At 34.0% G+C, this 14,331-nt stretch overlaps 1 protein-coding gene across 9 annotated transcripts in view; it reads right to left on the bottom strand.

Moving 5' to 3' along the window:
* Nucleotides 1–14,331, bottom strand: part of CNOT2 (CCR4-NOT transcription complex subunit 2) — a 123,275-nt gene that overhangs the window by 12,257 nt on the left and 96,687 nt on the right. For 7 of the 9 annotated variants that reach the window (XM_004752442.3, XM_004752441.3, XM_045073083.1 and 4 more), the window contains 7 exons: nucleotides 11,933–12,080; nucleotides 11,013–11,195; nucleotides 8,603–8,682; nucleotides 5,629–5,754; nucleotides 3,715–3,839; nucleotides 2,663–2,783; nucleotides 2,415–2,571 (listed from right to left, as the gene is read on the bottom strand). In XM_004752442.3, the coding sequence (XP_004752499.1) occupies nucleotides 2,415–2,571; nucleotides 2,663–2,783; nucleotides 3,715–3,839; nucleotides 5,629–5,754; nucleotides 8,603–8,682; nucleotides 11,013–11,195; nucleotides 11,933–12,080 (940 nt within the window). The remainder of the gene's footprint in view (nucleotides 1–2,414; nucleotides 2,572–2,662; nucleotides 2,784–3,714; nucleotides 3,840–5,628; nucleotides 5,755–8,602; nucleotides 8,683–11,012; nucleotides 11,196–11,932; nucleotides 12,081–14,331) is intronic. The other 2 variants (XM_045073084.1, XM_013056058.2) reach the window with 2 other exon arrangements.

Below are 14,331 nucleotides of genomic sequence, written 5' to 3'. Positions count from 1 at the left end.
AGAAAAAAAACAGTAATTATTAAAAGCTAAAGTTCAAATTCACCGAATATTTACTGAGTGTCTGCTGTATGCCTGGCACTGTTCTAGGTGTTCTGGATACATTAGTGAACAAAAGAAAGGAAACTGACAATATGAAACTTACTTTCTGATTGAGGAGGATAGATGAGAGGGAGGCAGACAAAAATAATTTGCATAATAAGTAATATTCCATGTTTGTGGAGAGGTGGGGATGGGAGATTAGTTGCATTAAATAAAGCAGTGAGGTTAGGTCTCATTCAGAAGATCAGATTCGAAGAAGACTTGAAAGACATGAGGGAGTTAGCCCTATTAATTATCTGGCAGAAGACTACTCTAGTCAGAGGGAACTGCTAGAGTAACTAAGGTGGGGATATGACTGACATGTCTGAGGTACAGCAAGAAGGCCACGAAAGCTGGGAACAGAGTGAACAAAGGGACAAGCTATTAAGGTGGAGGAAGGAGAAGATGCCTATAAAGATAAATAGCCCTATAAAGATTTTGGGTTTTTTTGGTTTTTAAGATTTACTTATTTATTTGTCAGAGAGAGAGCATAAGCATGAACAAGGGGAGCAGCAGGGAGAGGGAAAAGCAGGCTCCCCGCTGAGCAGGAAGCCCAATGAGGGACTCAATCCCAGGAATCATAACCTGAGCCGAAGACAGAAGCTTAAGAGACTGAGCCACCCAGGCATCCCAAGATTTTAAGTTTTTATTCATAATGAAACCATAAACCCTCACTGAGCAGTGCACAGAAGATTGACCTATTCAAAAAGGATGGTCCTGGCTCCTCAATAAAGAAGAGACTGTGAGGGACACAGAGAGAATCAGGGATACCTGATGAATGGCTAATGGAGTAATCCAGGCAAGAGAGGAGGGAGATTCAAACCAGGGTGGCAGCTGTTAAAAGCTCTGAGAAACATACAGCAGTGAATCTACTATGCCAAACTGACAGGTCAAGGAGGATAAATTCCTTACAAGCAACCACTGAATTTAATAACATACACATCCATTTGATGACCTCCATGAGAGTAGTTTTAGTGAAGTGGTGAGGGAAAATTCTAAATGAAATGGGTTTAACTGAGAATGGGAAAACACAAATGGGAGATGCAAAGATGGCTTTTTGAAGAGTTTTGCTCTCCAAGAAATAAGGGCAGTTAACTCATAGAAGTTAGATAAAAAGAAGGCATTTTACTAACATAAAGTAACAGAATATTTGTATGCTGATTAAAATGACCCAACAAAAGCACAAAAACTTGTTAGAGCCACGTCTTTGAGTTTTCAAGAGACATTTTAAGTAGAAAGCATGGATCAACTATATCAACAGGGTGGAAAATAAGAATAAGGTCTTGGGATACAGACAGTAAACAGATTTGGTGGTAGAACTATGCTGACATTTTCTTCTGATTATTTCCATCTTTCTTAGTATAAGTAGAAATAAAAAACAAGGTCTTAATTCTACATCTGAAACTAGTATTATGCTGTTTGTTAACTAACTGGAATTCAAATAAAAACTTGGGGCGGGTGGGGGAAGCAAGGTCTTAGAATCTGAGAGTAAGGACAAGGAAAAAGATAATCAGATGTCTAAAGAGACAAATGTGAAACAGCTGCATAGGAGAACAAAAGAATGAATGGACCTGGCATGCCAGGTATGAATGGCAGAATTAAGCGCCTACTTTTGAAGTTCCTGGCCATGAATGAGAAATGAGACCAGGTAATGAAGCTGTGTGGTTTTCTTTAGCCAGGCTCAGTAGCAGAGATCAAGAATGGAAGTCAGAGTATAACCAGGGTTGTAGTTTCTGCCACACAATCTTGACAAAAAGCAAGAAAGGGGCAAAGTAGCCAAGAGTATATATAAACAATTATGAGTGACCACAGAATTTAACTGGATAAGAAGGAAGTGAGTCCTTCTCAGGGGAACTGTTGTGGAACAGTGAAAATATAGAGTAATCAATGGACTGAAGATCCCAAGGAGTCAAATGATTATAGGAGCCAGAACTAGAGGGAGAAAGATGGAAAACAGGGAGTGGTATGGGAGCACAGATAAAAATTATAAAGAAACTGAAGTTACTGATAATGGCAAAGTCAAAGGGATGACTAAATATGTAAGTAGCTGAGATACGGCAGAGAGTAAGATTTTTGAAGGTGAGAAACTCAATGAGCCAAGATTTCAGGATTTTGGAATGATCATATATGTGTATTCTGAAACTGCCAAAGAGGAATGATATTATCAAGTGACAGTAATCCAGAAGCTAACATGAGAGGGAATGACCCAAACAGTCAAGACATAACAGCAACGAGTGGCTACAAGAGATACAATCTGATCACATGAAATTAAAACCTAGAAATCTGCAAATAGGTATTACATACAAATGTAGAAGAAAAGAAAATGGAAAACTTACTCAGGAGAGTTCAGATTGAGGCCTAATGTTGTTAAGTCACTTCCTAATGCAAGATGTACCATTCCTGGGTCCGTCTCTGCTGCCCTGATAAATGTTAACAGGCCAATCATTCCAAATTGGTCCGTCACCATCCCTTGAGGAATGTTAGTAACCCGACCTGGACAAGAAGAACACAGTAATTTTATCTTTAAGGAAAAAGCAGAGAAATGAATTCTATAATATTTCTGAGGTATTTTATAGAGTCCCACCATCAGGTAACACCTGGATCCCTTTTTTCTGCTGGTTATTATTTTGTGTTGTTGAACTTTTATCTCCAGGGAATTTGGGTCCATCTGTACTTGAAGTTGTCTTGCCAGATGTATTCAAATTCTAACATGAAAAAAATTAAATGTGACATTAAAATTTGTTAAGTGTAAAAATTTCAAGTTCACATATTAGTTATCTTTCTATTCATTCTTTATTATATTTAAATTGGTAGTAAATTATTACCTGTTTTTCAAGTTCTACATGAAATTTTTTGTTTCCACAACCGTCCCATGGTTTATGAATAAATCCTGTATTTTACACATTTCAGTATTAAAAGGACAAGAAATATATGGAAAATATTCTTATTTAATCTCAGATCTTCGGTCACAGAAAAAAAAAATCTCAGAACTTTGCTTCAAGTTTCCCTCTTCAGTACTTTAATTTAGAAGAGAATACTACAGTATGTTGCCTATAAAATCAGCATAAAAACCTCCAGGAGAAGTTAGAATATATAAACTTTAAAAATTCATATTTAATTCTTACCCAATAATCTTCTTTATCAATTATTTTAACAATACATACAAACTCCCATCACACACAAAAAAGCTATTTTCAGTGAAATGTGGAAGAAATAAACACATTCGTTAAGTCAGAAAGAGGAAGCTGAGTTGGCTGAATCAACACAGGAATAAAAATGTGTATAAAGATTCTTCAAGGAGAAAACTTACTCAAGAAAAACACAGCTCCTTAGAAGGCTATAATATCAAACTTCATGGGATCCAGCTGACAGGGACTACAATAAAAGTCTAAATTAACTCTGAGAAGTTCAACAGAAATTTGCAAACCTATATGAAATAGGAAAAAAATAGGCTATCTTCTAAGTTATAAAGGTTTTCCACAGTCTTCAGAAGTTAGATTATTACAGATATTCAAGATAAACAATTTTGTAATAGTATTTAGTAAGTCCTTAATATAGTCTACAAAACTGTTAATACAAGAGAAATCTGAAGGGAAAAAACTACATCACTCACATATGTAATTCTCAGTTACTTACAGATTTACTGTCATCATTACTTGATGTTGGATCTTTATAGCTGGAACCAGGTAATGCTGGAAAATCTTCGTTGTGTATTGAGAAGTCCTGGGATTGCTCATTTGCTGGTTTTGTTACCATTCCAACTATGTAATGAAAATAATCCAGAGAATTGCAATTCATATTTATGGTATTTTTTTACAAATTATAAAAAATTAACTTTCCTCATGATACTGTACCAAAATGATTTTTTAAAATTACACTATGAAAACACACTTCAAAAAATTAGTATTCAGGATAACAATGAAGAACTAAACTTTTATATACTGATTAATAACTCAATATACAAAACAGTACAAGGGAAGTTAAGTGGTAATCCTGTAATTCTAAATCTAAGGTCATATATAGATGCTTAAAAACATAATTTGATATTGGTAATAGTTATCAAAATTTTTGGTTTAAAGCTTGATTTAAATATTTGACTAGCTATTATAAACACCAGTTAACTGTCAAATACAAATGAACAAAATAAATTTTAAAAGAACATGTCAGTATTCTACTTGAAAGTGACTTACAGAGTGAGCAAATTGCAATCAATTATAAAACAACTCCATATTATTTCAGATTTTCTTGGACTCCATGTAATAGATGTAAAACATGCAAGAACTGGGAAGTAATCCTCCCACTATACTTGGCATTAGTCAGGCCCTTATTGGAGAACAATATCCAGTTTGGGGCTCCACAATTCAAGAACGATATGGAGAAACTAGAGTTGGTCCAAGGAGAGCAACGGGAATGATTAAAGGGATGAAAAAATGGACCTATGAGGAAAGGTTAAAAACATTAGAGTCTGAACTGAGAATCAAGTAGCTAGGTACTCAACTTCCAGGGCAGATCATTTTTTGGTTATTTTTGGAAGACTAATTTGGAAACTTTAGAATATTAACAATATATTTTTCCCTTCTTCACATATTGTTATTTGTATTCATATTCTGAAAGGCAAAGAAATCCTTCTTGGATGAAAACAGGAAAAACAGTTATCTTAGAAAAGTTATGAACTGACCCCTCTAAGTTCATTGTTGCTAGTACTGTTGCTATCTACCAAATTCTCCCAAAAGGAAACAACTATGTGCAATGCATAGTAAGAATATGGCTGCACTGCAGTTATATGTAATTTTCATGTCCAAATTGTTACTGCACACATTTCACGCCCCCCTCTTTCCATTTAGCCAAATCTCTTATTTATTAGAGACAGTGAGAAAGGGTTTAAATTGTGACCAAGAGTCTACATAAACGATCCATGACCCAGGAGTCAGTGGTTTTCAACAGAAGACAATATTTTCTCCCATGGGACATTTGTCACTGTCTGGAGACACCTATGATTATCACAATGATGGGGAGGGGGTTACTACTGGCAACAAGTAGGCAAAGGCCAGGGAAATTGCTAAACATTCTACATCTCACACAATAGCCCCCTATTTATAAGGACTTATCTGACCCAAATGTGAGTAGTGTGGAGGTTAAGAAACTGGCTTAGAAAAAATCTTCCATGTGTGGTTGGTCATTATTAATCAATAAGAATGCAGGATTTAAATGAGTGACTTATAAAACGTGTGATGAATTAAGAAAAGGCAGAACACAAATAATCACTAAGGTGTAGTAAGACAGAAATGTCACAAGAAAATTACCGCTGAGTACCAATTAGGATTTCCTTTGGGGGTTTCTGTACAAACTGTTTGCTCATTTAACTTTTCTATCATGGCATTCTGGGAGGAAAATGCACTGTGCATGTATCAACTCTGACAAAACTATACTACCCTGATTAGAAAACATATGTGTGTGTGTACACACATGCACATGCATATAAATGTGTAAATGCATGTGTGTGCGCGCAATGGAAAGTTTCCATCAGCCATCATTAAAAAGTTTAATTACCATAAGGAGCTCTTCCAGCCAAGGGGTTTATTAATGGAGTTGGGTTACCACTTCCTTCCCTTCTGTTTCGGTCTGCTAAAGCTGGAAAATCTGAAAGGTCCAATCCTGTCACATTTTCACTTCCATCTAAATAATGAGAAAGAACATTAGTTACTGATTCTACAAGCATTTTATTTTAAGTAAGCTTTATGCCCAATATGGGGCTTGAACTCACGACCCAGAGATCAAGCATCATATGCTCTACTAAGTCAGCCTGGCACCCAGATTCTACAAACATTTTAAAGAGATTATTGAAGACCAACCATAATGTAACTTGAAATGACAGTATCTTCTTCCCAAATAATACTCAGCACTGTACTAGATATGTGTAGGTGTACAATAAACACATGAACTGATCTCACACAAAAGAATTTCATGAATAATTCAGTAAAGTAGTATGTAGCTAGCATAATAAAAGTCTCAAATCCTAGTGACTTCAGACAGACAATAAGGAGTAAGGTGGGACACTATTTCCCCAAGGGTGGCACTCTAAAGTTATAGCTTGTCAGCTAACAAAAAAAAAAAGACTGTTGTGATGTAATCGCTCTTTTCATTATATCCAGAGGTAGAGGTAGTATCTGGATGCTTGAAGCTTTAGTCATACACAGGTATGATAATGACAGTGCCTCTTGCAAATGACCGAATATTATCTGAAACACAGGCAGTGGAAGCAGAAACTCTAAGGATTTCTGTCCTGTGACCTACCTGTCCCATACACAAATGTGTGTGTGCATGTATGTGTGTGTTTTACAGTTGGGAAATATAAGTAAGGTTGTATGGACAGGGTTATAAGCAGGGTTCCCATGTATGGGAGGTGTGTGGAAAGCATGGGAATACGATACAAAGTCCAGAAGTTTATATTACTTATTACATAGTAGGCGCTCAATAAATATATATTAAATGAATAAAATTAATCGTTCATTTTAATTGAAAAAGAATTGGTTCACTTCCATTTAAAAATTAAAATTTAACCCAACATTTCTACTTTGCCTGTTTTATTTTTTAAAGATTTTATTTTTTAGTAATCTCTACACCCAATGTGGGGCTTAAACTCACAACCCCAAGGTTGAGTCATATATTCTACCACCTGAGCCAGCCAGGCGGCCCCTCTATTTTGCCTATTTTAATTATCTCCTTGATTTCTTCTCAACTTTTATTATTCTATTATTCTTACAATCTTACATTCTTAATTTTTGAAGAATTTAATTTCCTACCTTAGTTCTAGCCTGTATTATAGCTTTTCTTTAATCTTTGTTTTGTCTAACGTTTTAATGTTTTATAGCATTTTCAATTAATTTGGCCTTTCAGTTAATTTTTAACTTTTCTCCAAGTTCCATAATTAGAAGAATCTCAGAAACTAATTATTCACGATTACTTTGTTGATAGAAAAACAAAACACTCTATTAACATTTCAAGTCAGGTTACAATTTAAAAATATGAAAAGTAAAAGATAAAATCATGCCCACTATTTCTAAACCAATTGCAGTTTGTAACTTTTAAAAAGATACTACTAAATAAAAAGACAATAAATTTATACAGTGTTTCAAGTTATAAAAGTAATCTTACTTGAATTATTATAGTTACACAGTTATAAATTAACTAGAAACACTGAATATATATTAACTTTTAACACACATCTTCAGGTCCTGTAAGATGGAATTTAAAATGGTCATAGTATTGGAGAATAACTTTAACCGAAAAATTAGTTAGTAAACCCCCAAGTTATATTTTTAGGTAAAGACCTGGAAACAATTTCCCTAAAAATAGTTAAAATTTACTTAAAACTGAATTTTAGAAATGATTTAAAAATTTATGGAAGTATATGAAACCATAATTCAGAATATAAGATGGCATTGTCAGACACATTGTTACTTTATGATCCATTCAGGAAAAAAAGGATAACTTGTCAATTAAACTATGATACATAGCCTGATTTCAGAGATGATATGAAAAAAGTGTGCATTTCAGAAACAACGGGAATATGGTACTTAATAGCATTTTAACATCTTGAACACATAACTATAATTTTTAAGTGCTAAAATTTGGAATTTTAAAGTCTCATTTGATCAATCTATGCTGCTAAACATGTAATAACACTTAAAAATTAAAAGCTCATAGTCACAAATGACATTTCATTACTAAATCCTGTCTCCTGCTTCCACATATGCTACATTCCACTGATCAGTCTTTCCCTTCTATTTCCTTTAGAAGGAATGATTACACTCTCTGAATGATTACACTCATTATTTTTGCTCCTATGGCCATACTACATCCTTTATATCTTTTCTCAGGAAATGGTCTGGAGGCAAGGGTGGAAGAGGGTGAAATCTGAAGCAGAATAGAAATAAAGCCTCTTGTTCTCTTTCTCTGAAGCAGCTGATAAAACAAATAAACCAACAGACCACAGGAATTCAAAATCAGAATTCTATGTAATTAAAATTTACACATAAAACTGGATTAAAAAAAAACCCCAAGGGTTAAATGCCAATTATTAAAATTATTAAGAAATTAAGAACTGTTAAGTGCTCCAGTATAATTTTAGAGGTTTCTTTGGTCTAGGTCTCTATAGCCAGAATACCATACCACTCAATCTAATTTAGACTGCAGTGACAGGAATGAAGCTAGAAAATGCTCGAAGCAAAAGATATTCTGAGGCATATAGACTAAATTAATGTTTAGGCTTTCTCTAGGTGTTAAGGAAATAGTTCTAAAGTTATAACATTATGCTATTACCGTATCAAATGAAAAAATATATTTAAATATCTCTCAACTATTCACTGAATTAAATCCTATTCCTGTCAAATCCTCACTAAATTAAATTCTACCGGTTTAACACAAAAATCCTATAATATTTTAAGACCAGTATGTTCAATTGCTTTATATTTCAAAGATCTACCATATTTTTTATAGGTTACTACCTCCAGAATAAGCTTACCTGTTCCATTAAAAATGTTACTTGATAAGGAGTTATTCATTCCAAATGCCTGATTCCTGTTCATTCCAAATCCAGACATACTGGGTACATAGAAAATAATTTTAGATATACAGTAAGAACACTAACTTTTAGATGAAGAAAAACAAAAGTGTATACTTTTGATCTCCTCATATAAAACAACAGTATGCTTAAAAACAAATACTAATTTTATTTTTCTGAGTTTAACCTTTATTTAAAAACCCTCCTGAAGTCCTTCCATGAATAACTGAGAACCAAAATGTCTTAAACAGATGATTTTAAAAACAAATAAACAAGGAATTTGCATATAAGCCTTGAGGAAAACAGAGATTAATAGTACTATTTTAGTACTTGGAGAGCCAACTTACTGGATACACTGGCAGATGTAACTAACCTTAAAAACATGCAGTTAGAGCATAACTATTGTTCCTGAATACTTATTTTCCTTCCACTACTGGTAAGTATACCATTTACCATTATCACTTTCCATAAAAGATCATCTTTCATACAGAGTTTTCCCCATCTAGAAACTAAACGCCTCATGGACAGGATCTATGTCATGGTCATCTCTGCATCCTCTGCCTTCACTGTTCAGGAGGATAAAACAGGCACTCAATAAATGTTTCATTTACCTGAATTAAATGGTGCTTTTCTTTAACTAAGCTTAGTGTTCTAAAAAAAAAAAAGTCATTCTAATCTAAATATAGTTTATCTTTCAGCTACCTAAAAGAAAAAGCAAATCTCTCCATAAAACCCTCCATTCTAAATTAATGCACAACTGGTACTTGGTAAGTTACAAATGCCTCCTTTGTCTGCACAAGGCTAAACATGAGAGAACAGAAACAAGTCTGAACTTAAAGCAAGGCCAGAAGTAATTAAGAATGTCAAAACCAGCTATTAATGCAAATTCTACAATGAAAGTATGCAACTTTAACATTAAATAATCTGATAAAAGACAGTGTTATCAGTGTTATGAGTAGGGTTAAACTGTTTGTGGAGATGATGGGGTTTTTTGGTTTTTGTGTGTGTGTTTGTGTGTAACTTTGTAAAACTAACTATGGCCAAACAATATTTTCAAAAACATGAAGCTGGTGAAATAATACTCTGGAGAAGAGTAGGAAAGCCATTAGAAACACCTGTTTAGTTAATAACATGTTAGAATTGTTGATATAGGTACCTTCAAACACTGAAGGGATGAAAACATTCTATAACAAATACAACTTATCAACAGTAATAAGCAGGGTTATAGAGACCCATGTTTCATTGATAATTTATAAATAATGTGTTTTTTAGAAACAAAATGTAAAAAAAATATGGTAAGGCAAAAATTTAAATACACATTCAATGAACAATACTACAAGAAAAGATGTGATCAAGTCCAAGAAGTATATGATTAGGAAGCTATCAAGTAGATAAGAATTTTGATGACCCTTTACAAATAGTTATTTTTTAAATTAAGAGTAGTAAATTATTAAGAGAAATACTCATAAATCTAAATAAAAGAACTAGAGCTCATGGGATAAAGATCAAACAGGAAATGTGCTAATAACCTATTTTTAATCCACATTTTGCAAGCAGTAGATGAAAGAAAGTGAATTAAATGGGTAAGATGATAGCAAACAGATCAAGATCCTTTTTCTTCATACAGTTCCCCATTTAAAAAAAGAGATGAAAAAAACTGGCAAAATTAAATACAATTTTTTCAAGATACAAAGCCTTATACTGTAGTCATTACTCTCATATAAATTACCCGAACAGCTTAAAAATCCTAATAAAATGGACAATTGGTCTTCGTATTGTCATTATCACTTGCACAGTAAATATATGCAAATAGAAGTGCAAAAAGGAGTGAAAAAACACAACAGCTTATCTTCTTATTTTAAATCCCAGAACATGACACTATTTTCGAATACTGTAAATGTAGTCTTAAAACGTCTTTGGTCATTAAGTCTCCAAAGCACAAAACTGAATTTCAATTCAAAGAGTACTAAACCAAAGCACAAGTAAAGCAAGGCAGTAATAGTCAAACATATCCCCACTACTGTTTGTAAGTCTGGAACTCTTACACGTAAGTGGCCAGCCTTTTAACTGACAAAGGACATAAGCACAAAAATTTGCCTAGTGACAACTAAAGAACAAAATTCTTTTCTAACAATAACAAAAACCTCTAATGTGCTTTCCAAAATCAAACTAACTCTCAAAGAAGTGTCTTTAAGTTTGGGGAGACTGAAGTTGTAACATGTAACAGAAAGAGAATCTTTGGTCATAAAAATATGATGAAACAAACTTATGAGACAGAAGCCAAGACTCAAGAACAGAATGTTGAATATGAGAAGGCAAATTTGAAAATATCCAGAAAAACAATGATACACAGTATCAATAAACATCTTACCTGTTCACAGTAAAAGGCTGTCGAGAAGGCTGCTGCTTTGGCATACATATTATGCTTGGCGAGCTTCTGTTGGGGCTACCTAACCCTGAACTGCTCATGCTATTTGTCCTGCTAGGAATTCCAATGCCCTGACCAACCTGGGAGTGGTTCATCATATTCCTAGGATTCATAGGCAAAATACCCCTGAAAAAGAAGTCCATTATACTAAATAAGCTCTCTATAATCACTCATTAAAATTCTCTGTAAATAATCAATTGGCCTAACCCTAGAACCTCAAATATACTTTCAAATTATACCACTAATTTTCATTAATTTAATTCTTTTGTCTGGTCATTCTAGCTCTTTGAAAAGTCACACAAACCAACAAGAAATCGGGTAAATTTTAGCAGAACTAGTATATGGTGATATTTAAGATGAGAAAACTATTGGTTTGACTAAGACATAAAATAATACAAATGTATTTCATGCATTTATTTAAAATAAGTTCATTCCAAATGTATGTCATTCTACTTCAAACTAATATGCATTCATCTCTGTAATCAATCTCGTTTTATTTTACTCACTAGAGCAATGTATGTGTGTTGAGGGAGCAATAATCATAATTATCTGAGGAATGATTTTAAATTGCCCATCCTCTTTTGAGGAAAAGTTGACTTCTGAAAAAGCTCCCCAGGTGGTGATTAACCCTTGATACCCACCCCACTGACAACCAGTATGCTAGAAGCATGATAAAAACATCTTACACTATCCTTATCAATTTGCAGCGAAATAAAATGAGCATAGGGTATTAACTTTCTTTTCCTCAGTGAAAGGCACTGAACCAGAAAAATGAAATAATAGTTATCTTATTAAAAAACTAAAATGCTTGCTTACTCTACAAAGATACATTTTGAGAAATATTCTGGTCCATCAATAAATACCTGCTTGGAGATGGAGGCGTGTGAAGTGACATTGTTGGTACCCCTGTTGTTGGCGTGACGTGGCTCGGTAACTGAGTGCCTTGTGATAAGCTGCGATTTAACTGAGGGGTATTGTTGCTCATCCCCCTCATTGGAAGGCCTAGTGCACCTATTAAAAAAATTCAGAAGAAGGAAATTCATTGCCATCAGGAATGAAATTGTTATCCATCTTCTGGAGTTGGCAATTTAAAACATTTTTAAATGACCTAACATGTAATATAGTATGCAAATTTTTAATGGATATATTCAATTCACTCCAAATGGACTCTGATTTTAACAAAAATGTTCTAATCTGAAATTTAATATTATGAATGGATACTGCCTTCATATTTCTATCTTCTGTTCATATTTCTATTTTACAATAAACTATGTCTGCCCATGGTTTTAACAAATTAGATGACTTGTTTAAATGAAAACATTTTGTACAAATATGGCTTTAAGAAATTTGCAATCTTGTGTTTTTATGTTTTAAAATCATAACTGAGGTACACAGACATTTAACCCCACTTTGCTAAAGTAGCTTTAATTTTTATATGATCCTTTTAAAATGCATTTAAGAAATCTCTACTACTTACACATACATATTTCTCAACATTATAATTTTTTACAAACCCAACATAAAATGTCAGCAACTGCTAAAAATCTCAAGCTGATACTACGAGAGACAGGAATTTAAAACATTTAAGTTTTCAAAGTATAGCAACCTTCCATTTATCTAGTACTCCTGGGGAGAGATACAAAAGAATGGATGTGTTCCAACAGGTATATTTTACAGACTACTTAAGTTTCACCATTCAGATACAAAACATAAAAAAAAAAATGGGATAAATATTTCAAAAATGTATGACATATTTCCTTTTATTAATATGAAATATAAATTACTGATTTCTTAATGATTCATAAATGCCATGGATATCTAATATTCTAGATCTTTAGATATCCTTCCTACCCCTTTCATCCCTCAGAGTAAGGATGTCCAGCTGTCACCAGCTATCATATCTGCCTATGGATGCCTCCACTTCCTGACCCACCCTTTTCAGTGATTTCTGTTTCTAGTCAGTTGTGAAACAGCCTATCAGTCAACAAAACTTAACTCTGAATGGGAAGTTAAATAAAGTGATAAGATGAAAAGCAAATAAATACATAGTTACTTTAGTGCTAGGGATTTAAAGTGACTGATCTAATTACAAAAGCAAGAATTTCAAGGACCTGAATATTTTGAAACTGTGACCTCCAAAAACTGGTGTGTATATATATGTTCTGAATGGTTTACTTCAAGTACTTTTGTAACATTTACCTTTGGCATAACAATGTCATACCTAACCTAAGGAGAGCAGTGGGCCACAAAAATTCCACTGGAATCTGCCAGCCACGGTACTCAACTTATAGCCTAACTTTGCTTCTCAACTGAATGAACCCAATAAATCCAACTCAATGTAGCTACTATGTTCTTTGTACTAGGTGTACTCCTTTCAGTCAGGTTCCATTAGGACAAGAGGTTAGTTCTACCTTTCTTTCAATGACAGGAAGAGAATGAACTGGCCTAGATTATATGCTGGTTTAGTTCATCATATGTAATGTCGTGACCGTGAATGTACCACTAGGTGCAAATGTGTTCTCTGAATTTGGGACATAATAAGGAAAAATGAGATGAAAAATTAGCCATATAAGATTCTTCAGAAGAAATCAGTCTTTTCCTTCTCTTAAGCCACTCTAGTTTTCCTGATTGCCCTCTAGGAGCTCCCACAGTGAACCACCAAAGTGATACTTTTCATATGCATTCAATAAACATTTATTGAGTGCCTACTATGTGCCAAGCACTGTGCTAGCTGCTGGGGATACAGCAGTGAACAAGACAGAAAAGCTCCTACCCTTGGGGAGTTTACATCCTTCTCCCCAAATACTGCTGTCCTAAAGTCAGCAACAGCTGCAAATTAACCACAGGAATGTGTTTCACACAATTACTGACCACACCAAGAAATACACAATTTTAGAGCCAGAAGGGACCTTAAAGATCACCTAGTCCAATGTTCGCATTTTACAGATGAGGAATCTGAGCCTCAGATGAGTTAACTGCTTTCTCCAAGGTGACACAAAGAACCAAGACTAGAATTTAGATCTCTTAACTCCTAGTGTTCTTCACAGCAGCCTTATGGGAGGCTCACAGAACTCGAAGTGATCACCCTTTGTGTCTACCAATTTGTAACACCTCTTGCCTATTTTATGTTTTTTCTTGCTTTCTTTTTCTTTTTTAAAATATTTACTTCAAATTTTTTCTAAACCTCCATTTCCTGGTCTCTTCCCTCCATTTTCTTTCTCCCTCTCTTGTTTATACCTGTTCAAGTTTTCTTTCTCCTAAT

Source organism: Mustela putorius, unplaced genomic scaffold (genome assembly GCF_011764305.1).
Source record: "Mustela putorius furo isolate JIRA1106 unplaced genomic scaffold, ASM1176430v1.1 tig00537227_pilon_pilon_pilon, whole genome shotgun sequence".
NCBI lineage: Eukaryota > Metazoa > Chordata > Mammalia > Carnivora > Mustelidae > Mustela > Mustela putorius.
This window is presented reverse-complemented; position numbering and strand designations above follow the sequence as displayed.